This window comes from Chelonoidis abingdonii, chromosome 25 (genome assembly GCF_003597395.2).
Source record: "Chelonoidis abingdonii isolate Lonesome George chromosome 25, CheloAbing_2.0, whole genome shotgun sequence".
NCBI lineage: Eukaryota > Metazoa > Chordata > Testudines > Testudinidae > Chelonoidis > Chelonoidis abingdonii.
In genome coordinates, this window is record NC_133793.1 from 10,330,370 (window position 1) to 10,357,229 (window position 26,860).

The following is a 26,860-nucleotide window of genomic DNA, read 5'->3' on the forward strand; positions in this document are numbered from 1 at the left end:
ATCCTGTGCAACGTAACTAGGTCGACCTAAGTTTTCAGTGTAGACCAGGCCTAAGGGATTCTAGTATTGCAGCTGTGTCACTACAGCATTTCTAATGTAGACACCCTCAGTGAGCGTCAGGGAGTCTCGTTTACACATCACTTCTGAATCTGGCCCAATGCCTTCGGGTGGGATTGAGGTAGGGTTGGCGAAGGGAAGCGCCGTAGGGGAATGTTGCAATTCTGCTGCCTGTGATTTTCCTGTTCAGTCTCCATGGCTATTAAGCAGACACCTTTCCTCAGCAATGTTTATGTACAACATTAATTTTGTTTTGCAGTTTAAGATGACAAATGCCGTCAAGATAGGATGCATTTTTGAGGGGATTTTCTGGAGACTGTGCCTCATCCAATTCAAATCTTCTTTGGGTTCTCAAACCGGTGGCATGCTTTTCTAAGTTTCAGTAAAATGCAACATGTACCAATGTAGATCCTTTCCAAAACAGAACCACCATTTTCCAAAATGTAATAGATTTTATTTAAAAAAAAAATAATTTACTGCATTTTATATACAAATCACAGACTAACATCCACTCACAAAATACTGTCCTCTGAACTCTGTGCAAAGGCTGTTTTCTTTGTGTAGATCAGAACCTAGCGTGGGGGAGTGGGAGCAACCAGTCAGTAGTCTAGGAAGCAGATGCTCAGCTGCAGAATCTGCAGGCCTGTGTAACCACTACAGCTCCTTCTCTATTTCATGTACTATCTAGGTAATATCACTCACTGTTACACAAATGGACTTAAGCTCACCAGCCCTACCTGTTTTTAATATCACTGCATACATTTTCATAACATTTAGCTAAAATGGAGCTCTTAGTCACTTGAGCTCATACATTAACTAAGGGGTATTATATTCTGCCACCCTAACACTAGTGGTACAAACATTCAGTAGAACATTACTCAGAGTAGTCCCATCTTCTTCCACATGACTACTCAATTTCAGTAAGGGTTGCAAAGTGTGGCTCTCTGTGAACTCTTTTAGCATTAATACCGTCTGGCCCTTGCCCTGTCCATGTTTGAAACAGGGATAGATGTTTTATGGCTACTTCTCTAAGATTCCAAGGTACCAGACACACAATACACACGCACAGGTACTATATAAGGGCCTGATTCCACAATACTTGGTAGCACTCATATGAGTGATTCCATTCACTCTTCAGTATTGCTCAGCGTGATTAGAGTTTGCGAAATTAGGCCCTTATGTATGGATTGACTAAGAAGGTGAAATCCTGGCCTCAAGGAAATCAATGGCAGAACTCCCATAGACTTCAGTGGGGCTGAGATTTGACCCTGAATCACAAAATTTGGACCATGCTCTAATCCACTGCGTTGTGTATTGCAGGCCTGTTTTCAGAGGTGCTGAGTACCCACTCAGTCCATTGAAAATGGCAGGCAGAGTGAGTGCTGAACTCATTTAAAAATGAGGTTGTGTGCATGTAACAAAGGCTTTCTATGGCAATTTTATCCTTAAAAACAGTAAGACTCCATTTGGTTCAAAGCCCTGGATTCAATCCCCTTCTTTCTCAGATAAGTGCTTCTCTGACCTGAATATTTCCCAGGGAAAATGTCAGCCCAGAGGATTATTTTGTATGGAATGTTTTAAGGACATTGGCCATGCTTTTTTCATGTTGCTGTGCAGTGAAATAGTAACATCACACACACTTCAGAAACGATTTGGCTTTATGAGTTCAGTATGTACAGGGGCTGATTGCTGTAAACAAATGCTAAATAAGAGTTATATTCTTAAATGATTTGTGCCTTAGCTGAGATTTTCAACGCTGAAGCTGTTGCCTGAGCCCAAGTGAAATACAAACACAAATCCAGGTGTCTGCAAGTCCACAGTATCTTTCCCACTAAATCCCCATTCCCAGATTAACGTTACTGTCCCTTGAAACTCAGCTCAATGCTCAGGAGGTGCATGTGAGAGTGGCCGCTGAATCTGAGCTCTCAGGAAGCTGTGTGTGATGAAAGAGTCAGTTGCCTGCAGGTTATTTCATACAGCATTTCAGTGATCACCTCAATAATGTCTGCATTGCCAATGATTGGTCGAAAGAAAAGGTCTGTGATAAGTGCAGGAGGAATGGACCTTAAGGTGGAGGCAATCAGCAAGATGCGGGCAAAGCGGCCCTGGTCCTCTGGGTGGAGGGGCACTAGGACTTCTCGGAGTGCTCTCTGTGCTTCCCGTTGGAGGCTCTCGATGTACAAAGAGGCCCTCAGACCTGGAACATCTATGATGACAGAAACAACAGGAAATACAAATGAAAGTTAGGCTCTGCTTTCCAAGCTAAGTCCCAGTTTCTTACCATGCATGTGCCTCTGCTGAAGGCTTGTTAGGCACTATTGCTAGTGATTCACAATCAAATCTGATTTCTTTCTACTGCCCGTACACAGGCACAGGCAGAGGAATATACATGCCTCCTTAGCATGTCTATATGCCTTCCATAGCACCAAGGGATCCTAAAGTACTTCCGAAAGAATGAGGAGTACTCGTGGCACCTTAGAGACTAACAGATTTATTTGAGCATATGCTTTTGTGGGCTAAAACCCACTTCATTGGATGCATGCAGTGGAAAATACAGCAGGAAGATATATATACACAGAGAACATGAAAAAATGGGTGTTGCCATACCAGCTATAAGGATACTAATCAATTAAGGTGGGCTATTATCAGCAGGAGGAAAAAAATCTTTTGTAGTGATAATCAGGATGGTCCATTTCCAACAGTTGACAAGAAGGTGTGAGTAACAGTAGGGGGAAAAATAGCTTGGGGAAATAGTTTTTACTTTGTGTAATGACCCATCCACTCCCAGTCTTTATTCAAGCCTAATTTAATGGTGTCCAGTTTGCAAATTAATTCCAATTCTGCAGTTTCTCGTTGGAGTCTGTTTTTGAATTTTTTTTTTTGGAATATTGCAACTTTGAGGTCATTAACTCATACATGCAGCACCACTGAAATGCAGACATTTGTGGGGTGGAGAGCACCAGTTCGTTAATAGTGTGTAACACAACAAGGGAAGCAAAATATTGATCGATGAAGCCAGGGCAAACCTCAGCTCTAGCAAAACATGCCCTAAGATCCTATTGTCCCTGAAGGATATGCAAGAATTCCATTTTAAAGTCTTTTTTTAAAAATTCCCTTCCCTCTTCACCCACAGTGCATAGGACTCAGTTTATCTGCCTCAGAAAGATGAAGAATTGAATCAACCCCGTTAAGATATGAGAGACTGCAAATCTAATGAGCCATCCTGATCAGCACAGTTGGCTCCGAGGGTTATAAGTTAAAGCAGGTGACTGAGTGGAGAAAGTCACTTACAACCTGAATTCCAGAAGTCAATGGGAGCTGGAGATGCTCGCACCTCTGAAAATTAGCCCCTAAAATGCTCTGTGCCTCAGTTTAGCTTTCTGTAAAATGGAGATATTCCTTCCACCTTATAAAGTGATTTGAGCTCCCTGGATGGATGGACAGACAAATAGATATTCATTACTAGATGCTATTGCGTGCCATGCCTTCTCTCCCTGCCAATAGAAAGGTGTGTGAGGATAAGACACTCACCAGGGTTAAAGAGAATGGCTCCTTTCAGATAAGCATACTCCTTAGGGCTCAGGTCCAGGCTCCAGAATGTGTTCAGGCAGCACTGCAGCCGCTGCACCCCAGCTAGGGTGGGCTGTGTCCTCTCAGGTTCCTGTCTCTTACTCTGGCCATCAAGGAGAATCCTCTTGAGCATGCTAGGGGCTGGGGTTTCCATCACCTCGAATGTCACCATCTCCTGAACCAGCCCCAGAATGAAGAGGGGAGCCCAGCAGCTGTTCAGAAGCAGCAGCTGGTCTCCCCAGGGCAGCAGCTGGAAGGAGGGCAGGTTCTTCATGAAGCTGACCGTTTTCACAAGGACATCAGAGGCTGCCTGGCAGGTGACCTGAGGTGTTTGGAGGCAGACGGTGCGACGCTTCTGGCACAGGCAGCGCTGCTGGGATGGACTATGGCTGCCCCATTTGTGGTTCAGGTTCTGGCTCAGGAGGGTATAGAGTATGGCGTTCCGATTCTCCTCACTGTGGCACTGGCACCTCTCATAGTCCAGGTCTATGCTGCATGTAGTCATTGCTGAGCCTGGCAAGCGGATCCCGTCAGGTCCCAAGGAGGATGAAACTCTAGTGCACTTGGCCGGATGGATCTGTGAGCACGACTGGTCTCTTGCAAATGCTGCTGTACTAGTCAAAGCTCTCTGACTGCAGCCTGCTTCTCCCAGCTCAGTAGCCCCTCTCACCTCCTTGGCTGTTATTCCTGGCTGTATTTATAAGGCTATGTGATGAGTGAAACACCCCCTTAGCAGCCTTGACCTCTCTTTGACTGAGCAGCATTCACTGAAAAACAACTCGACCCTGGACTGATTGGCTAGGGAAGTGAGGCCTCCACGTGGTGCTGATAAGCATTTTCTCAATGAAAGTGCCAGTTGGGGCCAGGAGGATGGGACAGGATCGGGATGGCAAATTGAGTGGCCTTCTTATCTGGATTACCCAAACAGTATAAATAAAGTCATTAACCTAGCCCGTACCATGGCACCAAGGCCCCAGATGTGTAATCAGGCAATGCTATATGACAGGTGTCATTGCCAAAGAGTTCACACACACATACAGCCTTTGTCTGGAGCAAGAGACCAGTAGCAAAACAGCCTGTAAACTCTGGCCTTGGAAAGAGCAACCTGGAAGTCATTTTATCAGCAGATTGTTTGTTTAACCTTGTTGACAACAGGCTGCCGTTGTTGCAGATAAAGAAAAGAAATCCAGCGAACTACAAAGGGCATCTCTAGTACTTAGAGGAAGGCTGGGGCCTCAGGTATCTTGTGTGTTTCAAGGAGGGGGGGAATACTGGGAGGAGTATGAGGGTCTTTTTACTTTCTGTCCTGATTTTCCAGGAGATTTCATCAGTTTATAGACAGAAATTGCGTTAGACACAGATTGGATTCGTGGTTGTATTACATCCATGTAGCTAACCTGTGTCTAATGCAATTAGAAATGTCTTCACATTTCAAGGAGTGCCATGACTCACAGGAATTTCTAGAGCAGGAAGAAGTCACTTAGTTGAAACGCCTACCCCATCCAGGATCCTGGAGCCCAATCCTAAAGAACATGAAGGAAGGAAGAGCCATGCTATCTAGTTCCTTGCCTTAGTGAGTGGGAGGGACGAAGCTGAGAAAGCTAGCTGGGAATACAGAGGGGGACCTAATGGAGTGAAGAAAGAGGCAGGCGACATGTTTACAAGGGAGAAGACACCCGTTTACCCAGTGCAGGGCAGAGTGGAACTTTTTGTCACTAGAGGTGCCCAGTGAAGATCACCAAACTATGAAAAGTCTTAGGAAAATAATGACTGCTGGCCCTCGTCTCCCAGTGGTAAACGGTGTAATTTTCATAATGTTAATAGGTTCATTTAGACAGGTTGAGTCATGGGCATATGTCCACCAGACCAGCATTGTAAGTAGTAAAGGGTTGATCTGAGCTCTCGCTGATTTACTCTCTGCATGAAATTAGAATAAAATAACATCAGCACTTCTGTCCCTAGATGTCTTGCTACATGATCAGTACCAGAACCCGCATATCTCACTGTGGAAATAAAACCAGGGTAAGAGAGCTAGAGGAAGGTCTGGGTTACATATGAGCTATTATGATCAGATTAGGCAGAACTGAAGAGAAAGCCATCTAAGATGGCATATCATTGGAAAAGGGGCTGCAAACCTGCTTAATAAGATGCTCTGTGACCAGAATGAGCATTTAGCAAAAGAAAGGAAAATTGACTGCTCTTTCAGGAGTCCTGCATCCCAAGCAAGCTCTGTAACGCTCTACCTCTAGCAGCAGGATCAGAGGGAAAGCATCATGCTGTCTGGAGTGCTTCACAACCGTGCGTGCCTACCCCAGGGCAGACTGTCAAAAAGCAGACAAACGCCTAAACCGCTTGTATGTTCTATAATTAAATATCACCAACTCAGTAACAAATGTGAACTCCTGAAGCACTATAGCAGTCTTACCATGCATCCGACGAAGTGGGGATTCACCCACGAAAGCTCACGCTCCAATACATCTGTGAGTCTATAAGGTGCCACAGGACTCTTTGCTGCTTTTACAGATCCAGACTAACATGGCTACCCCGCTGATACAAGTCTTACCATGGAGTCCCAGACAGTCCCCTTGGGCATTCCTGTCTATCTTGCCACCCAGACAAGCTGGACTGAGTGATAGTTGGTTGCCATACACCAAGATCACAAAAGATTCAGGTTGTTTCCAGTCTCAAGAGACCAGTCACTTACCCCAGGTAAATTTGTACTTCAGATCTTACACCAAAGATAACACTTGTAGCCAATCCTAAGGATTCATTAACTAGGAAAAAGAAATAAGAGTTATTTGCAGGTTAAAGCAGGCAACATATATACATGAGTTACAATCTATGGTTTCAAAAAGGTGACAGAGACGTAGTAATCCTGTCAGCACCAAATGTCATTTAGGGCTAACCCAAGTTGACCCTGAGGATCTCTGCTAATTTCCTAGCTCCAGCCCTTTGAGAGTCCAAACAGCAAAGAGATGATGAATTTTCACACCAGCCAGGGCTGGCTCCAGGCACCAGTGAAGGAAGCTGGTGCCTGGGGCGGCCAATAGAAAGGGGATGCAGTCTGTCTGGTATTGGGGCAGCACATCCGGGTCTTTAGCAGCACTTCGACGGCTGATCAAGCGCTCTGCCTTAGTCCTCGGCAGTGGTCCTTCACTCCATCTCTTCTTCTTCGGTGGCATTTTGGCGGGAGCTCAATTGGCTTTTTTTTTTTTTGCCGCTTGGGGCAGCAAAAAAGCTGGAGCCAGCCCTGATGCCAGCTATCTATATTTCCTTCCATAATCCAAGATGATAAGATGAACTTCCTTGCACATAGCACCTTCATAGGTGTGAGAGGACCATTAATCCAGTCTTTGTATTGTGATGTTTCACAATGGTCCACTTAGTTTTGATAGCCCTTCTTGATGGGTGGGGGAACCACTTCTTGTGCTGGGTCCACAAATTCAGAGCAACAGTTTACAGCCATAAAGCAAAACTGACATATTACCTTATACAATGGGATACGGACATTTCAAGTAAGATTAATGCATACAGCAATTTACAAGCATTTTATAAAAACTAAACATGTCTTTACAAGTCTAACACCTATCTTGAATAATACTATCATACAGGTGAGCTAGTTTGGTTTCCTTTCAGCTATCTGTCAGTGCTCAGCTGACATCTTCAGCCATGGCAAAAGTGGGCACCTGATCTACCAGCATCACAGGAGGAAATAACTTAATGGCAGAACCTCTCAGCTTCTCCTGTATGATGGTAAGTACGTTATAAGTACCTGGTTAGTTACAGTCACTGTTTTGAATTATGCAGAATTCCCACTGAAGTCAGTAGGTCTTTGTCTGAGTTAGGATTGCAGCATTTTATATAATAAAAATAAATAAATAAATAAATACAGGACACTGGGCCACCTTTGCAAAATGTGCCATGGAACTGTTAGTGATCATAAATGGTCAGGACCTCAGTTTAAATTTTGTCCTAAAGATGATACCTCCAGCAGCACAAGACCTCCTAATACCATATTGGAGCGTTAGTTCAGAACTGCTTTGGAAGGAAGAGCTCCATCTTCTGAATCACAACCACCACTAAGAATCCTGAATTCCACATCATCTCCAAGTAACCCTAACATAGATATTTTCTCTTCAATATGATACATACATGCTATTTAATTTTTTCAGCCCTGGATTTAGCAGGTAGAATAGCAATGGATTTGGGAGTGAAAATATAAGAACCTACTTAACCAACTACTATTTCTGCTTTTCTCTCCCCTCCAAAATCTGAGCAACCAACAAGATGAGGAAACACAAACACAAACTTCACCCAGAGGAGTACCTCCACATTTCCAGACGTCTCCTAATCTCTATTTGAACTGCACTTACAGCATATTATTGGATGTCATTTTTACAGCAGCTTTCATGCTGAAGGCTCCCACTGCAGTGGATAGTCAGCACATATTGTATTCAACAGTGAGTGGAATGGAGATTTTGGTCAAGGACAGTGAGAAAAATCCACAGTTGAGTTCTTACCAAAAGTGCAACTTAAAAGGGCCTTATGACCAGATTTTCAGAGGGGCTGAGCACTCATTGAAGTCAAAGGGAGCTTTAGATGCTGAGCACTTCTGAAAATCAGCCCACTGGATTTTGAAGATCTTCTCTGAAAAACTCACAGGCAGCAAACTGCATGGAAATAAATTTAACTTCTTCTGAAGAAAGGGCTGAATGGAGCCTAATTTTTAGTACCTGCTGTTCCAAGGAATCCCAATATTTCAAATACGATGCTTAGACCATTAAACAAACACCTCCTCAAGATAGCCTCTTTGTACCACTAATGTCGGAAAGCACGTTGATCTCTCTGAAGCAGAGCAGAGTGAAAACAGGGCGCTTTGTTTTGATCAGATGTATTGCATTCAGAACAAACTGACCTGGTATTTATCTCTTGTTCCACCCCACTATTTTGCACAGGTCTAAAAAGAGCCCATATTTTGCCTTCCCATTCCAGCACACAAGAAATGGAGAAACTGATAAATTCACACTGTGGTCAAAAAGACCCAAGCTGTTTAACCACAAAATTGTGTTGGCTCCTCAGCAACAAGCAGTGCAGCCCAGAAAGGGTGAAAACAGAGAGAAACTGGTCCATATAAAGTGTGACACACTGGCTGCGCTTAAGAGAATGATCCATCTTTCCAGCCTCAGTCATGAAATTGGTCAGGGTTACTCACTGCAGCATGGCAAGAGTTAGGAGCCATTTCCTCTTGTGACTATAGCAATATCTTCATTTCTCTAGAGCAGCCTCTTTGACCATTGAAGTGGATGCATCAGCTGGGACCTGTGTTTGCTGCTCCTGGTGCTCATTGTGATTAGAGATGGGAACATGTTACCTCCTTCTATCAGCGCGCAAGCTTGTCATCAGCAATCTGGTTTTATTTGGATGCCCTTGGTTCCACACGCCAGGCTGACCGACCCTCTGAAGGAGTCTGAGAAGCCCTGGTTTAAACATTCCCTCACAGCGTTTGCAACCCAGACATCAAGACCGCCCGGCCTGGCGCACGAGGAGAGGAAAAGGAAACGGGCTCCTGTAGTCACTACCCAAGCGGAATGAGCACAAAGTGTGGTGCCCCTCCCCCCATAGCCCACCTGGGGTAGATAGGAACCCCCATGACTCCCCCCCAGGAGCACAGATTCCCATCACCTCTCCCTTTTGATCACATGACTCCTCCCCTTTGCCCCCATCACCAGGACTCTCCCTTTGACCCTAATACAGGAGCTGCCCCCGCTCCCCAGCCACCCTGGGGCTCCCACCCCGGAACTAGGCCCCTTTACTCCCATCACACCCCTACAACCCGTGACCTTTGACCCCTCCCTTCCTTGTACCACGCGGCCCTTGCGCAGATTTTTCTGGAAGGCCCCGGACGTTGTCAGTAACCATAGAAACCAACGCCAAGCGCCGAACCCGTGCCTGGGCTCCCGCCTCTTCTCCGGTGATTGGCCGCCGCGGCAGCCAATCAACTAGCGGACTGGGAGGAACTGGGCAAGAGGATTGGCTGGTGGGCTCAGCGGAGAGTCCGGTTCCGGTTCCGGTGTGAGGGGCCGAGGCAGCGGCGGGAGCGGGAGAGGCGGCGGGCAGGAGAATGATGGGGCCGAGCGCGGCGGAGCAGGAGGAGCGCTTCGACGGGATGCTCCTGGCTATGGCCCAGCAGCACCAGGGCGGCGTGCGCGAGGTAACGCCCGGATGGAGGCGCGCGCGTCAGGCCTCCCCTCCCCCCCTGCGCCCCTCACTCTGTTCCGGGCCCGCGTGAAATGGGGACGGGGGCGGGGCTCCAGGGCTCACCCCACCCTGGTTGGGCGCCCCCTGGNTTGAGGGGTAACTGCTCTGTCCTAAACCACATTTCCAGCTCCCCCAGAGCCCAGGGAGGCCAGGTGCAAAAAGCTAGCAAGGCCTGGCCTGTCCCAATCCCTGGGACTCCCACCACCTATCCAATTGCCCTTCTGATCCCCCCCCCCCCCCCCCCCCCCCGCTCCTGTGCACGTTCTCTGGGGGCTGCATGTAGCCACGTGGTCTCCCCCCTGCCTCTGCTGTGCCCGGGATTTCCCCTCCAGCCCACGGGCTTGGCTACTTTGGCAGGGAAACGGCGATTCTTAATCAAGAGGCAGGGATCGGTGGGGTGCTTGTGTCCTGTCCGTTTCAGAAGCACTGAATGCTCCTGTTGGTGACCCAGAGATTACCATGTTGATGTGCGCCAGCAGCCTCCACTCACGTTGGTATTGCTTCCACTGGAGTCCTCTGTTGGGCCCTAGGGTGCCTGTGGTAATGGCTTGGAGATATTGACTTGAACGTATTTCTCTTGTATTATTGTTAATATGGTGCTATTGACATGCATGGCTTTCGTAGACAGCCAAGACGACAAAATCCACACCCATGTTACCATTTCAATAGACAAAATACAAGCAAAGGGATGTAATTTAAAAGTAAGTTGACTGAGTAGTTATATTAGAGAGATAAGGTGGGTGAGATCATCTCTCTTATTGGACCAGCTTCTGTTAGTGAGAGAAACAAGCTCTGCAGCCACACAGATGGCTTCTTCAGGTCTGGAAATGATTCTCCAAGTTCAGTGAAAGATATTAGCTCTCCCACTTTGTCTCTCTAATATCCTGGGACCAACACAGCTACATTCCATGTATTAGTAGCTATATGGCAGGTTCCTTGTTTGTCACTCATGTCACTGAGCCCTATCCCTGGTGAGCTGTGACCCTAAGAACAACCATATTGAGTCAAACCTATGGTTTGTCTAGCCCAGTATCCTATTTTCCAACTGACTGGTGCCAGGTACTTCAGATAGAGTAAATAGAACAAGGCAATTTATCAAGTGATTTATCCCCTGACATCCAGTCCCAGCTTCCAGCTTGCAACGCTGCTGCAAGCAAAATTGTTTAAACATGAGCAGTTTGGCCACTGTAGACAGAGATTTTAGGATGACTGTTGCATGGTATTTCAAATGACCTAGGAAGATAAACAGGATGGTTAGTTTACCATGGCTTTCAGGCCCACATCAGTCAGGGAAACCATAGTAGCAACAGCACTTCCTACTGACATAGCATAGCTTTCACCTGAGGTGTGGCAAGGATTTAGTCTCAGTGAGCACAATTTTTGTTTCCTCTCCCATCTCACAGGAATTTTAAATTTCTTGCAGAAATTGCCATGCTGAAACATACCTATATAGTCCAGTCTTCTCATGTGTGAGAGGTCTATGGCCCTACCAAATTCACAGTCCATTTTGGTCAATTTCACATTCATAGGATTTTTAAAATAGTAAATTTCATGATTTCAGCTATTTAAACCACAGTGTTGTTATTTTAGGAGTCCTTGCCCATAAAGGAGTTGGGGGGTTGCAAGATTATTGTAGTCAGGGGGGGTACTGCTACCCTTCTGGGCAGCTGGAGCATGGTGGCTGCTGGCTGGGAGCCTAGCTTTGAAGGCAGAGCTGCCGCCAGCAGCAATGCAGAAGGATGGCACAGTATGACATAGTCACCTTTACTTCTATGCTGCCGCCTGCAGAATAGGGCCCTCAGTCAGCTGCCGGCACTCTCCAGCTGCCCAGCTTTGAAGGCAGCAGCACAAAAGTAAAGGTGGATGACATGGTATTGTCACCCTTACTTCTGCACTGCTGCTGGGAGTGTGCATCCTTCAGAGCTGCATACCTGGTTAACAGCCACCTCTCTCCATCCACCCAGATCTGAAGGCAACGTAGAAGTAAGGGTGGCAATACTGTGACACCCCCACCCATAACCTTGCTCCCCCCCCCTTGCAATTCCCTTTTGGATCAGGACCCCCAATGTGAGAAACACTAATCTCCTCTGTGAAATCTGTATAGTATAGGGTAAAAGCATACAACAGACCAAATTTCACGAGGGAGGCTAGATTTCACAGTCCATGATGCATTTTTCATGGCCATGAATTTAGTAGGGCCCTACAGAAGCAATTCCTTCTTTTTTGCATCTGGACCATTATACAATGCTGTCCTTTAGCTGTGCCACATTAGAGCAGCTATTTGTCTCAGCTTATTTTTTCCTTGGACAGGGAGGATTTTGCTTGGTGTATGGCCTGGAAATGAGGATCCTTGCTCAAATAGTTCTCTCATTCACCAGACTGATCTAAAAAAAAAATTTGTTCAGTGCGATACTGCTAAGATTAGGAAAAAGTGATAAGGGATTGTACCAATGGTATTTCAAGACCTACAGACTTTTCTTGCAGCTGTGCAACCGCCTGGCTTTATTAAACCAGTGTGGTAGATGTTAAACCCTGAGTTTGCATTGGTGGCCATTGTGAATTACAGAATTTTACAGATTAATTTTCTTCATTTATTTAGTGAAGTCCATGATACTGACTCATGTATGCTTTATGTCTTACAAGTGTAGCTGCAGTTTATAATTTTTCATATTTAAGTAAGTGTGCTGTAGTCTCTTGTAAAAACAAATAAGACTTGATCACATAAGGTCTCCCATGGCCACTACAGCGTTGCTTAGAGCTGAGGAATGATTTGGTGTGTGTGTGTGTGAAAAAGCTGGGTTTTTACATGAGCAAAGAGACCTAAGCTTATGAGAATAATTAAAAAAACAAACAAACCCCCAATCCTCACACCAGAGAGTTTTAAGGTTATAATTCTAGAAGCCCCCACTGTAACTATAGTAGTCATGGTGGTTCTGAGGGAAGGTGACTTCAAAAGGAATTTTTCAGTCTTTGCCCATTGTAGAATCTCATGAAGATCTCTTCAAGGTAGAGAACCCAGAAGGCAGATCTTTGCAGAATACGCTAGTTGTTGTTTATCTGAGAAATAGATTCGGGAGTTTGATGTCAAGCTTTCAACAGATCTTCAGGTAGACTTGGCTGGGGATTACAGTACAGAACATCAAAAATCTCTCCTTACTGAGGCAAGAAGTACCAATGGGAACTAGCGTCTCCTGTTGATCTGGTGGCAGTTTGATGTCCTGACAGGCCAAGAGCAATATTACTTTGTTTTTGCTTGGGTAGGTTGAAATCTTTATTTCAAGTCTCCTGAAACTGCCTGTCTTGTCTTTCAGCTTGTGAACACGTTCTTCAGTTTCCTCAGGCGTAAAACTGATTTCTTCATAGGAGGAGAAGAGGGAGTAGCAGAGAAGGTAACTCACCCCAGGTCTTCATGATTGATTTCTGATATACCTAGAGCAAGCTATGCTCTATCTGGAAAAACTCATTTATGTGGAGACTGAGTTCTCCATATTCTCCAGTTACTGCTCTGCCTCAGCGTGCTCTCCTATTGCCATCTGATTCTTTTTTACTGCTCTTTGGGCCTGACTTTCTGTGAAACTGCTGAAACATACTAAGGAAACAAGGTAATAATAAACTGCCCCATCCACAGCTGAGCATGTTTGCTTGGGTGAGTGGCATCAGTGGTGAAAGGTTATTGGTTTTTTTGCCTATGCTCTGGCCAAAGGCTTGTTTGGAAAGCAAGCCTGCCAGACGTACTGACTTAACTGTGACAGACACCACAGGATTGATAACCCCAGGTTACCTTGTTTGTTCATTTCAGAAAAAGCACAAAGTCCTCTCACAGCATATGCAATTGCCACTTTGTCTCTAAGCTGCTGGGTATGACAATGTTGCTGTGAGGCCGGTGGTCACTGTGTGGGTGTGGGAGAATTGGACCCTTCAGATTCCAGCAGGCTGGCATTCCTGACCCTTCTGCAGAGTACTACATTTCATATTTAATCTCATAATAGACCTAAGTGCTCAAATATGAAGTACCTAAACTTTCTGAATGGCTTCTGTAGTTAATTACATAGCAGGAGTTCTAAACTTCTTCACAGTGTGGACTATGTCTTAGTAGCATCTCATGGAAACATTAATTTCCATACAGACCAAATCCCCTCCTACTGGCTATTGGATAACATTTGTGGTAGGCAACTACAGCAATTCTTGCATGGGGAAAAAAATCAGTATTGAGAAATTAAATATTTGTAGGTGCTTTAATGCAGTTTAGCAAATGGAGGTGAGGAACAAATTCTCTGTGTGCCACCATTAAGTGCTCTGCCAACCACTGCTGAACTGCAGGCCAGAGTTTGGGAACCACTGCCGTATGGCTTTGTCAATGCTGCATAACGTACACATGCTGCTTAATCTGTGAAATGGAAGAAAGAAGTTTTGGGATGAAAATGATGCAAAAGATTAACTCCTCTTCCCCCCTCAGTCTGGGGGGAGAGGGCTAGAAATCTTCAAGATCCCAAAGGAATGGGCATATAATTATAGAAAGAAAATGTGATTAGCACTCTGAATAGAATTTCAGATGACTGACACCTGTAGTGGCTAGAGTTGGGAACTAAAAGTTGGAACTCCTGGCTTCTATGCTGTACTGTCGAAAGTTACACAGGAAGTCAAGTCACTTAGCAGCCATATCTTAGTTTCCCCACCTGTAAGAGAAAGATAAGACTTACTTCTCTTGTAGAGTGCTTTGTGATCCTCTGAAGACATTGCATACAAAACATGACTTCCTCTGCCTTTCACAACATAATACTCCCCCGACAAAGGTTTGAAGAAGTCAGACTGCTCTATCCCATTCTCCTGCTATCCATCCTTATGCTAAAGTTTCCTTTGGGACTGAAGTGTCTTGTGTGTGGTCTGAGCACCACCGTGAAGCTTTTGTGGTGGGGGGTAACAGGGAATTATGTTGACATGGGAGGTGAGAATATATGCTCCCCCCCTTTTTTTTTAAAAGAACTTTCTTGTGCTTGACTGAGGGTTTATTTTTAAAATCATCATCCTCCTCACTATGGATTCATTCCTCAGTAAAGGCAAGTCTTTGAGAAATCACTATACAGACAATAAACTATATGACACACAAATACAAATTAGCTATTCAAATGCTGAAGCAACTTTAAGAGTCTTCCAACAGCAAAGCCACTTGAAACAGAGCCAATTTCACAGTCAGATGGTTACAGAACACCCTGCCACTTGCTGCCGGGTATGTGTCAGTGTCCTGGTCTCAGTCTCTGGCTCTCCTGAGATGTGGAGTAGGCATATCGTGGACAGGAATAGCATGCTTCTCCCACCTCCGTTTGGGAAAGAACACGGAGCCTCTTTCACACAGCTCTTTGGGATCATAGCTTGGAATCTGACTAGCTATAGAGGCAGGGAAACCATAATGTTGAATCCTCTTTTGTGGATGGAGAAAGATTCCGGAGAAAACCTTTTCCTAAGGCAGCTTCACCTCGAGTGGCACCACCACAACAGGCTGTGGCCTGTCAGGCTCTCCCAGCCTCAGTTTCCCCTTTTTAGCCACACATGAAGGGAACATAGTCTGTCTCTGATACAAAGCTTGCTCCTGGGCATAATTGGTATACACCAGTGCAGTAATTCCCCGAAAACCTTGTAATAAAACCATTCTGCAGTTTCCACAGTAAATGTATGAAGATACAGCGGCTTTTTTCCCCCCATTCCCTTCAAGTTTAGCTCTGCCACATCACCCACCCAAGTCAATAGCAGCACTCTGTTCCAAGTTCTTTTTACACCAATCTAGAGTCCCTCTCTCCAGGCCTTCCTGCCTGAGGGTGACCAGTCTTTCTGCAGCCTTTCACTCAAATCTGTGTCCCAAAAGCTCCCCCTTCTGCAGTGTTCCACTCCTCCAGGCCTCCCTGCTTCCAAGTCCTGCCCCTTGGTAGGGGATCCACTTCCTGCATCACCCTCTTTCTTCCAGGCTTGGCTTCCTCTGACCAAGCAGTATCATCCCTTTTTTTCCTAGGAGCCACTACCCAAGCCTCCCACTCATCTAGGATCCCCTGCTTCAGTCAGTTCTCACCAGCAGTTCTGTTCCAGCTCTTATCTGAATTCAGCTGTCTTCCAAGCAAATCCTGTCACCTCTTCCTTGCTGCTGCTTCTTTCTCTCTCAGGTTCAGGCACCATTCACCTGTTCTGACTCTCCTGTCCTCGAGTGCCCAGATGCCCTCTCTTGAGCCTAATTTGGGGTCAGCTGGCCAGTTGCAGGTGAACTGGTCTCTTCCCTGTTAAAGGGCCAGTGTTACCCTGTGACACACCTGCCTCCTTTTCACTTCCCCTCCCCCAAATGAATTAGAAGGTATTTTAGTAGTACCATCCTTTTTGGCTTTTTGGAGACTCAATTCCACTTCTATGTATGCAACAGAAGTAGTGTGTTTTGAATATCATATCAAGGAAGGTACTGCCAGCCAGTGTTCCCTCTAATTTTTTCCATCCATGTGCGGAATGAATTTTGTTATGTGCACCAATGTGGAGGTAATGTGCAGATCTGCATCACCAGTAGAAACAAAAAACCTAGATATACATATTGTTTTTTAAAAAAATTACCATAGGGATAATTACTCCAGCCAGGACAGGTTAGACATTTTAGAGCTCACTACTCAAAAAATTAAATTTTAAGCATAAGAGAAATAAAAGTATGAAATGCAATGACCAGTCCAGAAATGAAAATAACAGCACTTTGAAAGAATAAAATTACAGAGAATATATGTGCATTGCAGGAAGTACCAACAACACCACAAGTATGTGTTGGGAGATGAATGTGTCAGAGACTGTGTGGATGAGACACAGAGACAGTGTGTGTAGTCAGAGACTGTCCATTGTCTCTTTAAGGCACTCACTTGCCAGAAGGCTCGTTCAGACTACAGCAGCTGTCCTGCTCCTGAGCCCCATGCCACCAGCTCCCCCCCCCCCTCCTCCCGTGGAGATGGGGTACATGGGCAGGGGGAGGCAGGGGAAAGAGGACACCCTGATATCAGCACCTGTCTGCCCCCCACAACAAACAGGAGGGTGCCAGGGGCTCCAAGGTAGAGGGCAAGAGCAACGTGGCTGCAGAACAGTGTGGGGAGGGGCACCTGAGCACATGCTGCTATGGCTCTACTAATCAAGTGTGTGATTCGCTCCTGGGTGGCCATGAAGCTTAGAGGGAACAGAGTACTGCACTCCTGCTGTGTACATAATGATTTACTAATAATTGTATCCTTCTCCCCCTGTACTGGTTTGCAGTCAATTGTATAATTAGCTGAGGTCCATCCTTGGAACTTCCTCTTTTTAAACTCGTACCCTTTGATATAAGGAATCTCTTCCTCCCTTTGATTCCTATCTGTGACGGTTGCCAGGGGTACCCAACATTGTTCCCACCTGCCTTGCATCACATTCTCCCCAGATGTTCTCTCTCCTTTCTGAAGAGCTAATGTGTCTTCTACAGCAGAACTGTGTTTTCACTACGTGCTGCCTCACACAGTACCTCTGGCATTATCAATAGCTGGGTTATTTTTCTGGCTTCCTGCCTGTTTACTCAACTCTCCCACCAAGCAATGCAGCCATTTACATCACAGACCTTGATGTTCTGCCTTTTTTCAGTGCTCTTGGGTCAGGGTTATATGGTAACTTGTTCCCACACTATATAATTTGGCTTTCAGTTTTTTCAGATCTCTCTCCTACAAGCTATAGCTTTCAGGTAAAAATTGATGCTTCTAGGTTTTTAAGTATTCATTATTGTTTCATTTTTTCCCCCTATTCTGCCAACAATGCAAGGTGTTTACAAAAAATAGTATGAATGCAAGGTCTCCACCCTAAATAGCTTACTATCTAAATATTAAATTGGATAATTATACGTGTATGGGGATGCTTCAGAGGGTGGGAAAGGCCTTCTGTGTACTCCACCTGGAAAGCATCTGGATCCAGTTATAACACATTATACTCCTATAACTTCTACCACCGGGGGGATCTCAAAACATTGACAAACACTAGTTATCAGAGCCTCCTCATCGGTATTCATCTCACTTTACAGATGAGTAAGGCACAGACTACGTGAATAGTTTAAGGTGAGACTACAAATCCTTGGCACAGAGCTGGGTATACAAAGTAGAGTCCTGAATCTCCATTGCATTTTCACCTCTGCAAAGTAGCTGTTAAATACTGCCAAATCAATTGGTAGGATTTTACACTGCACAAGGTACAGGGCAATAGAGAATCCAGCTCAAGGAGTACTTTTCTTCTATAGGCAGGGACTTGGAAAGTATTCTGAACTTTCCCAGATATCCTGTCAGACCCCATCTCAAATCATGGGATGAAAAGAGGGAAATATCCCTAGGTCAGTGCTTTGAGGAATGTGTCTGCTCTGTAGTAGACTTATGAGGGAGGTTGAGTCTCCCTTCAGCTGCTGCCACCCAGGTTCATGGTGAATTCTTGAAACTTATCCATCATTGGGCTCCTTTCTTTCAGTTAATCACAGAGACATTCAACCACCACAACAAGCTGGCTCAGAAAGAGCGGAAGGAGAAAAAGGCCCGGCAAGAGGCAGAACGGCGTGAAAAGGCAGAGCGAGCTGCCAAACTCGCTAAAGAAAAGAAGCAGGAAGATAATGAGCCAAGAATCAAGGAGCTTACAGAGGAAGAGGCGGAAAGGTTGCAGCAGGAAATTGACCAGGTGAGAGTGCACACACATGCTCACCATACTGAGCTATCTGCCTTTTAAAGGGAGACTGAGGCTAGATCCAGCCGTCTTTGTTGGCATGTGTGCAACTCAGTCAGTAGTGACTGGTATAATTCAGTTAGCTTTGTGCTTGTACAAATATCCAGAATACCAGACACGAGCAGCTGTTGTATTTCCAAGTTAATCTAAGCCTGCCCATGCTTTCTTGGTTCTCTTACAAGTTACTTTGCCCCAGTGCCCTCAGCAAGTGCTCTTATTGCAACAGAGCACTCTGGCACGGTCTCTGAGTAACTCTCTGTGCAGTTCACTGGGGAAAGGAGCAGAGGAGGGCTGATGCCATGCCAGTCTGCCTCTTGCACAGTGGGGCTTTCCTGTTACATGGTGCAGAGGGGGGGAAATCCCTCTCTCCCCCCAACTTTCCTGTAGTTCTGAGTCATGAGTAGGCCTGCGGCTTTATCTGAAGAAGGAAATGGGGCCTCCTAGTGCTGTATTAGTACATTTTGTTTGTCAGTTTCACAGATATCAGATAATCAGTCTGGGATGTTTGGGTTTTTAACAGAAAAAAGAGCAAAAACAAGCTGAGCCCAAAGATGTCTCAGTGAAACCCTGTGAGAATCAAACGGACTCTCCAGAGCCGAGCAAACAGGTAATGTGTTCCCAGAGACTTCCTCAGTTCTGGGGAGGGGGAAGTGTGCATCTGAACGACGTTAAAGTGGTCTCTCAGTATGTGGGGGAGTGTGCCACCTGAATGGTGCGGAGTGTCCTCTGGGAGAGCGTGCACTGGAGGTCTTCATTGCTTCTGCCAGCTGTACTCCTTGCCTATTTGGAGAGTGCAACAGATTTCTCAAAGACATTCCCTAATTTTTAAAAAATCTGATGCTTTAAAAGGAAATCTTTGCCTTCTAATTCTGGACTGGATCTGCGTGGAGTGCCTTGGCCATCAAACACATAATTAACTGGAAAATCCCATCTGAATTTAAAGAGCCGTTATTACTAGTGAAATGTATATGTAGGCTTGAAAACCTCTTTACTGACGCTTAAATTGTCTGTTTAGGAGACAGATGATGAGGAAGAAGATGAGAAGGATAAAGGAAAACTTAAACCAAACTCTGGGAATGGGGCTGATCTTCCAAACTATAGGTGGACACAGACCCTTTCTGAACTGGATGTAAGTGCTGCCTTTGATTGGGGATGTGAGGAATTTTAGCCTTGAAACTTGAGGGCAGGCAACAGCTCCACAGTTCATAGCAGTGATCAGCTAGCTCAGTGATATGCTTTGTATTCTGGTTGTCCAAGAACATAACGGTAACAGTGTTCAGCTGTAGCACACCCATAGAGGGAGAGAGCTTGGCAGATAAGATGCTTTGAGGCCCTTTTGTCATCCTGCCTCAATCTTGGCCTTGTTGAAGTGAGAAGCACTCATATTTTTCTCATCCTGTGTGACCCACTTGAGACCTGTCAGGCACCTTCTTGCCAGATTTCTACTTCAGCCCCCACAGAATCCATATATTTAATGCACAAAGAGCATGTCCTGCACTGGCATATACCTTGTAGCTCAGATGAACTCAAGGTAGAGTGTCTTGGAGCAGTAACACAAGGGGAAGTGAGAGAGCTCTCTGATCCCTCCTTCTCCCTCTCTCTCCTGTCCAGCTGGCCGTACCATTCAAGGTGAACTTCCGACTGAAAGGGAAGGATGTGGTGGTGGACATTCAGAGACGGCACCTGAAAGTGGGGCTGAAGGGTCACCCCCCAGTGATTGAAGGAGACCTATACAATGAAGTGAAGGTGGAGGAGAGCTCCTGGCTGATTGAGGATGGTAAAATAGTCACTGTGCACCTGGAGAAGGTAAGAACATAAACGCCATACTGGGTCAGACCAGTGATCCATCTACACAGTATTTTGACACCTCAGTCTGAGACGGTTCTTCATGGCTTGTCTACACTTAAAATGGTGCAGCAGTGGGTACTCCACCTCCCCAAGAGGAGGTAGATAGGTCAACAGGAGAATTCTCCCATCGATCGAGCACTGTCTACACACTGAGATTAGGTTCATTTCATTGTGTCGCTCAGGGGGTGTGGATATTTTTACTGTGACATAGTTATACTGACCTAATTTCTTAGTGTAGACCAGGCCTCAGTTTTGTCACCTAAAAAAAACTGTTGGGGTCTGGAACTTTCTCTCACATCCTGTACAAGGTACAGCAGGGTGAAATAGTGATAGTATTCAGGCTCATGTCTGTTATACATCCCCCAGAGCCAGGAACCTTGAGAGTTAAGGTTGTATTTCCACTCCTGTTCTTTGGTACAGTATTGCTTGAGCCTATATACTGCTCCACTTAGGGACATCAGAATATTGAGGACTGGAGTCTGACCAGATTTTCAGCTGTAACTTTTAATCGATCCATGTTTCTCGATTGGTCACTCATTCTTTGAGAATGGAGTCAGCTTTTCTTTTAAAGTTGAGTGCATTATCAGAGTGAAGTGCTGGTCTGTCTTTCACCTGTGGTATGTGAACATTGGGCACAACTGGTGTGTCGTGCTGGCAGGTCTCAGTGTGGCAGTGTTCATTTTATGTCATTTCAGTTGTAGTTGATTTAATAAAAGGAATATGAGTTTGCCCATTCTGGACGCTGTCTCCCTGCAGATTGTTGCTACCAGTGGTAATTCCTGCCATTTGGGATTAAACTGAGGTGGTTGAGAATGGGAAAAAGCTGCCTTATATCCAGGCTTTATCTTCTGATGGGCATTGTCAGTTAAGGGCTACACGACCTGGGTTTGATTCCAGCAACTCTGTTTCTTTGTAACAAAAAAGTAACCCCCCTAAATATCCCATATGAGCATTTCCAGAGAACCTGCTGTTTGTGAAGTGTTCTTTACCACTGCCTCTCCTTTTTAGATCAACAAGATGGAATGGTGGAGCAAGCTAGTCCCCACAGACCCAGAAATCAACACCAAGAAAATTAACCCAGAGAACTCCAAGGTAATATCTATTTGTCACCCCGTGAGCCATAGTGAACAGGGGCTGAGAACTTGATCATGAGTTGATTACAGCATTCTTAAACCTTTTGGCCTCTACCATGTATTCACTCTGCAAGCATAGTAAATGGGGCCAAAAGACACAGAATCCAAAGGGGATGAAGACTTGGGAGAAATAGTGATCTGTGGAACTATAAGAAGTGTGGCAGGCAACTCTTCACGCTGCCTCTTGAGAGACCTGGGCTGAATTAGAAGTGGGACTGTCGAATTTCTTTCATCCAGGGAAAACAAGTTATAAAAATTTGTCACTGCCCATGGTGACAATGTTGCATTAGTCTGGGAAGAAATCTCATTTCTGAGTAAGGAAAACCCCTTCTCCTGACTTCATATACCATGCGTTCAATGTTATTCCAGAAAAGTTTGCTCCTATAGAATCCAGTGAGTGTTCATCTGGAGAGGTGTAGGGAGCATGTTAAAAGAAACATGAGGAGACACAGTGCCTCCTCGTGGAACAGTTTTTTGGATCAGAGTATGACTGTAACTGAATATTTGTGAGCGACTTTGTGAGTGTATTCCCTGACTGGAGGTATGGATGGCATAACTAGAAAGCAGTGATCTAGCAAATTAAATAACTCAGAAGTATGAGATTGTGTTGGCTACTTGAATGCTACCCTACCATGCAATCTGATCCAGCAAAACCTTATTGCAGTGAGTGCAGTTGGATTTACAGGTCAGTTTCTATATAAGTAGGTCTGTAGTTTGCATGCTGTGGTGCACTGAAATTTTACTATCTTAGTTCACTGTAAGCAGAGGTTCTGTATGCAGGTCATGGGGCCTGTGGTTTGTTCCTCCATCTATAACAGAATCTCCTTGGGTTTTAGTTGTCAGACCTGGACAGTGAAACTCGCAGCATGGTGGAGAAAATGATGTATGATCAACGTCAGAAATCCATGGGACTCCCCACATCTGATGAACAGAAGAAACAGGATATATTGAAAAAGTGCGTAGAGAGAATTCATCCATGGGTACTTCCTTCCCCACCTCCCTTGAGTAATTTTGTGTGTCAGCCATCTGTCATGGAGTAGTAGGAGGGGGGAGAATGACTGATGGTGCATGAGACGGGTTTGGCCTTGGAGCCTGTCTGCATTCACTTGCAGAATTCAGTTGAAATGTTTTAGACATTGACCCTCAGTGTTGGGATGGAAACATACTGAATTGTGCTGTGTTGTACAGCCCTGCTCTAGGGCTACCTTCAAGTGCAGTGAGTAAGACGCAGCAGGTGGTGTCTGAGCTGGAGGTATTGTCTCTATGGAGCCACTGAGATCATGTAAAAGCTCATTAATCTCCGTCAATCTAGTAGCCCAGATAATCTTTCCTCCCCCACACATCCTACATTAGACAGCTGTCTCCAAGCCAATAGCACGTTTATATCTTTATAGCTCTGTTTCACGTAACTGCACCTTGGAATTCCTGTGAGTAACTTTCCTACCAAGGTCATGTGGGGTCAGTGCCCACATCTGCTGTGGATCATGCAGCTTCCCCTTGTAGGTGCAAAACAGCCTCTTTTCCTTGGGGTGAAACAAGGATTAGTGTAGCAGGACAGTTTCTCCTGGTACTATCTCACCTTCCTTGGTTTTTCTGCACAGATGCAGACTTTACTGGCAGTACTATCTGATATAGTTTTTTGATCAGCACCATAGGGGCTTGTTCAGGCTAAAGGTCCTTCAGGTTTATGTGCCGTGTGCTTCTAGTGAGATGACCTGTCGTTCCAAAACGTACATCAGATCCTAAACTGAGACTGTCTCCCTTCACCGCTCAGGAAGAATCTGGGCTTGCCCTTGCTTCCCTGAGCAGTGTAGACAGGATCTCTTGTACACAAGATCACTCACTGAATGTTCTCCATAAGTTTATTCCCAATGTTCTTCGACTGGTGGAGAATGGGCATGACGTTTAGACTGTCTGGCCCATAGTGGGCTTTGTCAATGTCCAGCTAGATTCCTGCTCTCTGCCAACAAAGTCCCCTCTGCTGACATACAGCTTACTAGAGCTGGGTTTCTGTGCTATCCTTCTCTTGCTACTGTTCTCATTACCACAGTAGCAGAGACATCCCCAGTAATATGTATGACTAAGTAATATGTCTTAAGTTTTTAGATCAGAATCCCCTCACCCCCATTATTAACATTGCAGCTGCTACGTGTCTGGCCTAAAGGTAATAGTTCCCAAGGGTGTGTCCCATTAATAACCGTTGCTCGTTTACACCTGTTGGCCTTGATGACTGGGTAATGTTACTGATATTACTAACAGGAGCAGGAAGAAATGGGGTGTTGTCCAAGGTTTCTTGCACGGGAAGCTCTGCAAATCAACATGGCTACTGTGAGACCTGGAGGCCTGGCGAAGGGGAGGGCAGCAGCCATCATGGTAGCAAGTGAAAGTGACAGCAGAGAGGGCATTGCTGTCGTCCTCCTATGTGGAAGAGGGGATTAATGCGTTCCCACTATACAGGAGCTGTTGTGAGGATAGACTGAACAGTGCCTAGGAAATGGGGGGGGGTGTGTGTGTGTGTGTGTGTGATGATGCAGAGTAGCATGCAGCCTGCCTAGCTCGTTCACTTGTCCACTTTTCTTTCTTGCAGGTTCATGGAGCAGCATCCAGAAATGGACTTTTCAAAGGCTAAATTCAACTGAGCCCCTCTTTTCCCCCTCCACTCCCTTCAGACAGGCCATGGAATGGGACAGGATGTGTGTGGATTGGAGGGAGGGAAGGGTCATCTTCTGACCTTGGGCGAGTAAACACACCTGTCATCCCCAAATGAACTTGCCATGGAAGCAGCTTCATGACTGGCATCCCCACTGTTGTCAGTCCAGCACAGTGCAAGGCCCTTGTATCAGTTTGCAGCAGCAGCAGCGCCTGTCAGACATGTAGCCAGCTGGCTCCCATTTATATAGACTGCAAGGACCTTGCTTGGTGGAGAGGAGGGGGTAAAGCAAGTCAGGCTAAGCAAGTCTGGCTAAAGCAATGTTTGAACATCTCCTGGGGCTGTCACTTGCCTCTTGAGGACCCCCTAGCCCCAGTTCTTGGTTAAGAACCAGTCTAGTTATGACAGGAGTGGATCTGATGCAGCTGTCCTCCCAACTCCTGCTTTGAAACTGAGCAGTTGGAGCCTTTATGGGCAAACTTCCATCTTCTGTTTCCCCCTGATCCTCCCTCCCTCCCTGATGTACCTGCTCCAAAGCAAGCTGCATCTGTAAAACTCTTATAGGACATAGCACCCTGGCTAGGACCCACCCCCTATGTTTATTAGGCAAATTGACCCAGAGGGGGATCAGCCGTGGCATTTGGGGTATTGGTCCTACCTTCAGTAATACAGCGCTGTTCACAGTGGGTGAGTCCCTTAACTCTTCCTGCATGACTCCTCTGCTCTCCTGTAGGAACAGTTGGCTTGTTTTGTAACGCTTTCCTAGCCTTCATCTGTTTGTCGAGGGGGGTGCCCCAATAAGACCTGCCTTCACCCTTGGTCTTTGGAGTAGAGGCTAATGTGCCAATTAAACTCCATTTTATCTACAACAGAGAAGGATTTTACTCTTGGTCCACACGGGTACAAATCCATTTCAGTTATCAGAGGACGTTGTTCCACTAGTCACCACACTGCTGCTCAGATTAGTTGGGAAGGGGCTTTGCGGCCTTTCTAACTCGGGGGAGGTGCTAGAGCTGAATCGTGCCTGGGGAGCAAGGAGGGGCCAGTGGCTGATTTGCCCACTGAGTGGGATTGGCTCAGTCTGTTCTTGGGCCTGGTGAAAATGGGACAAGTGGATCGCTACGGACTTCAGGTGAGAGGTCACTACAGGTGAGAGGTCACTAAAGTGACAGAGGGGTGTGTGGAAATTCTGCTAGCCACTGAATGAGCAGCACTGAGGCCGACCAGCAAAGGGAGGGGTGGATGGTAGGCAGGAGGGAGCCCTCCGGGCAGTGACAGCTCTTGCTGGAGGTTTGATCGCTCCACCTATTTCAAGTTAGTGTTTTCCAAGAGGCCTCCTCTCTTCCACCCGTTGATTGGCCAGCAAGTGTCCCCAGCGTTCTCTCCTCTCCAGGGTGCTGCTGACTCGAGTAACTTGTTTTGTGCATGTTCATATCATTGTTAAAGCTGCACTTATAAAATAAAGGCAATATGCTGATCTGGGATCAGTTTGCCTGAGGCTGGGCAGTCATCTCTGACTTGTCACTAACTGAAGCATGCAGCTAGGGTGTGATTGAGCCTGGCTCCAGCTTGTACACTTCAGTCCGGGCTGGCCAAAGGCCCTATTCTTTGGCCTACCCTCTGCCTGATCAGTGCTGCGCCTGTGAAAAAGAGGCTTGGTGCATAATATGGCACGGAGGCTTCTTTTTGCCATGCACATTGCTGTGCAGGAACTAGGCCTGAGCCCTGGTGTGGTTATGGAGTGAGAGCAAGTCTTTACTTCTCACATCTGCTGCCTCTATGACTTTCCCCCTATATCAGATGGAGTAGAAAAGTTGCCTTTTGGTATTACTGGAGGGGCTAGTGAAACTGACGGAAGGGGCAGGTTGGGCAAAGTCCCCTGTGCCTGGGCTGTTTGTTTTCAGTTTGAAGCAGTGGGACACGGTGGCTTATTTGCACTCAGCTGAGCCAAGGCCAGTCTGTTCTGTCTCAGCTTTTGTACATTTTGGCCCTACACATCAGTGTTGCCTGTACAATCCCTTACAGCAGCAGCCTTGTAACAGAACGTGGAGCTGGGCAGCTGCCACTCTCCACTATTCACTGGGCAGGGGTGCTTCCTTACGCTTTCTGCCTCAGCTTCAAACCCTGCTGGCGAGGCTATGCTGTAGCTTCACAACCAGTTATCTTCCTTTCTACCCTCACTGAAGTTAAGTGTGCAGACATATAGGAAAAAGTATTTCAGGGTCTTATATTAAAACTGACTGGGCCAGCCACTAGCATGACACACACAAGCGTTATTTCTCTCTGCTGTGCAGGCTGAGTAACTATGTTAAGTTCCTGGAATGTATGGTTTATATATGCTAACTTTTCTGCCCAGTTCTGTTCCTGGAGTACAGCAGGCAAAAAAATCAGGTCAGTATATCTGCAGCTCTTAAGCCTGCTCTGGGGCATGTGGGTTGAGAGCCTACCCTGACTGAACTGCAGTGCAGAGAGGGGGCAAGAGAGTGTCGCTGAGGGCAGGTGCCTGCCTGGTTCTGTCTGTCCCTTGAGGTGGGAGAACAGCAGGATCTATGAGAAAGACAAAGCTAGCACCAGGCTTAGCTTCCTGCCTTCGGCCCCTCCCAGTGAGCCA

The 26,860-nt window shown here is 46.0% G+C and overlaps 2 protein-coding genes across 2 annotated transcripts; one reads left to right on the forward strand and one right to left on the reverse strand.

The window, feature by feature from the left end:
- Positions 1 to 541: 541 nt before the first annotated feature.
- Positions 542 to 9,269, reverse strand: NR0B2 (nuclear receptor subfamily 0 group B member 2). Its single transcript, XM_032803003.2, has 2 exons — positions 3,589 to 9,269; positions 542 to 2,263 (listed from the first exon to the last, which is right to left on the reverse strand). The coding sequence occupies exons 1-2, from the start codon at positions 4,130 to 4,132 to the stop codon at positions 1,983 to 1,985; spliced, it is 825 nt and encodes a 274-aa protein (XP_032658894.1). The 5' UTR covers positions 4,133 to 9,269; the 3' UTR covers positions 542 to 1,982.
- A 409-nt stretch (positions 9,270 to 9,678) lies between these two features.
- Positions 9,679 to 25,747, forward strand: NUDC (nuclear distribution C, dynein complex regulator). Its single transcript, XM_032803001.2, has 9 exons — positions 9,679 to 9,838; positions 13,197 to 13,274; positions 18,370 to 18,573; positions 19,139 to 19,225; positions 19,634 to 19,747; positions 20,230 to 20,424; positions 21,475 to 21,558; positions 22,436 to 22,554; positions 24,187 to 25,747. Exons 1-9 carry the CDS (start codon positions 9,749 to 9,751, stop codon positions 24,236 to 24,238), a joined length of 1,023 nt encoding a protein of 340 aa, XP_032658892.1. The 5' UTR covers positions 9,679 to 9,748; the 3' UTR covers positions 24,239 to 25,747.
- The last annotated feature ends 1,113 nt before the right edge of the window (positions 25,748 to 26,860 follow it).

What these genes read in the sequence shown, in the direction of transcription:
- NR0B2 (XM_032803003.2), bottom strand. Translation starts at nt 4,132, where the DNA reads ATGACTACATGCAGCATAGACCTGGACTATGAGAGGTGCCAGTGCCAC. An exon ending in AGCCATTCTCTTTAACCCTG is followed by an intron (nt 2,264 to 3,588) that starts GTGAGTGTCTTA and finishes CTGTCATCATAG; the next exon opens with ATGTTCCAGGTCTGAGGGCC.
- NUDC (XM_032803001.2), top strand. Translation starts at nt 9,749, where the DNA reads ATGATGGGGCCGAGCGCGGCGGAGCAGGAGGAGCGCTTCGACGGGATG. An exon ending in TGCAGCAGGAAATTGACCAG is followed by an intron (nt 18,574 to 19,138) that starts GTGAGAGTGCAC and finishes GGTTTTTAACAG; the next exon opens with AAAAAAGAGCAAAAACAAGC. An exon ending in AGACCCTTTCTGAACTGGAT is followed by an intron (nt 19,748 to 20,229) that starts GTAAGTGCTGCC and finishes TCTCCTGTCCAG; the next exon opens with CTGGCCGTACCATTCAAGGT.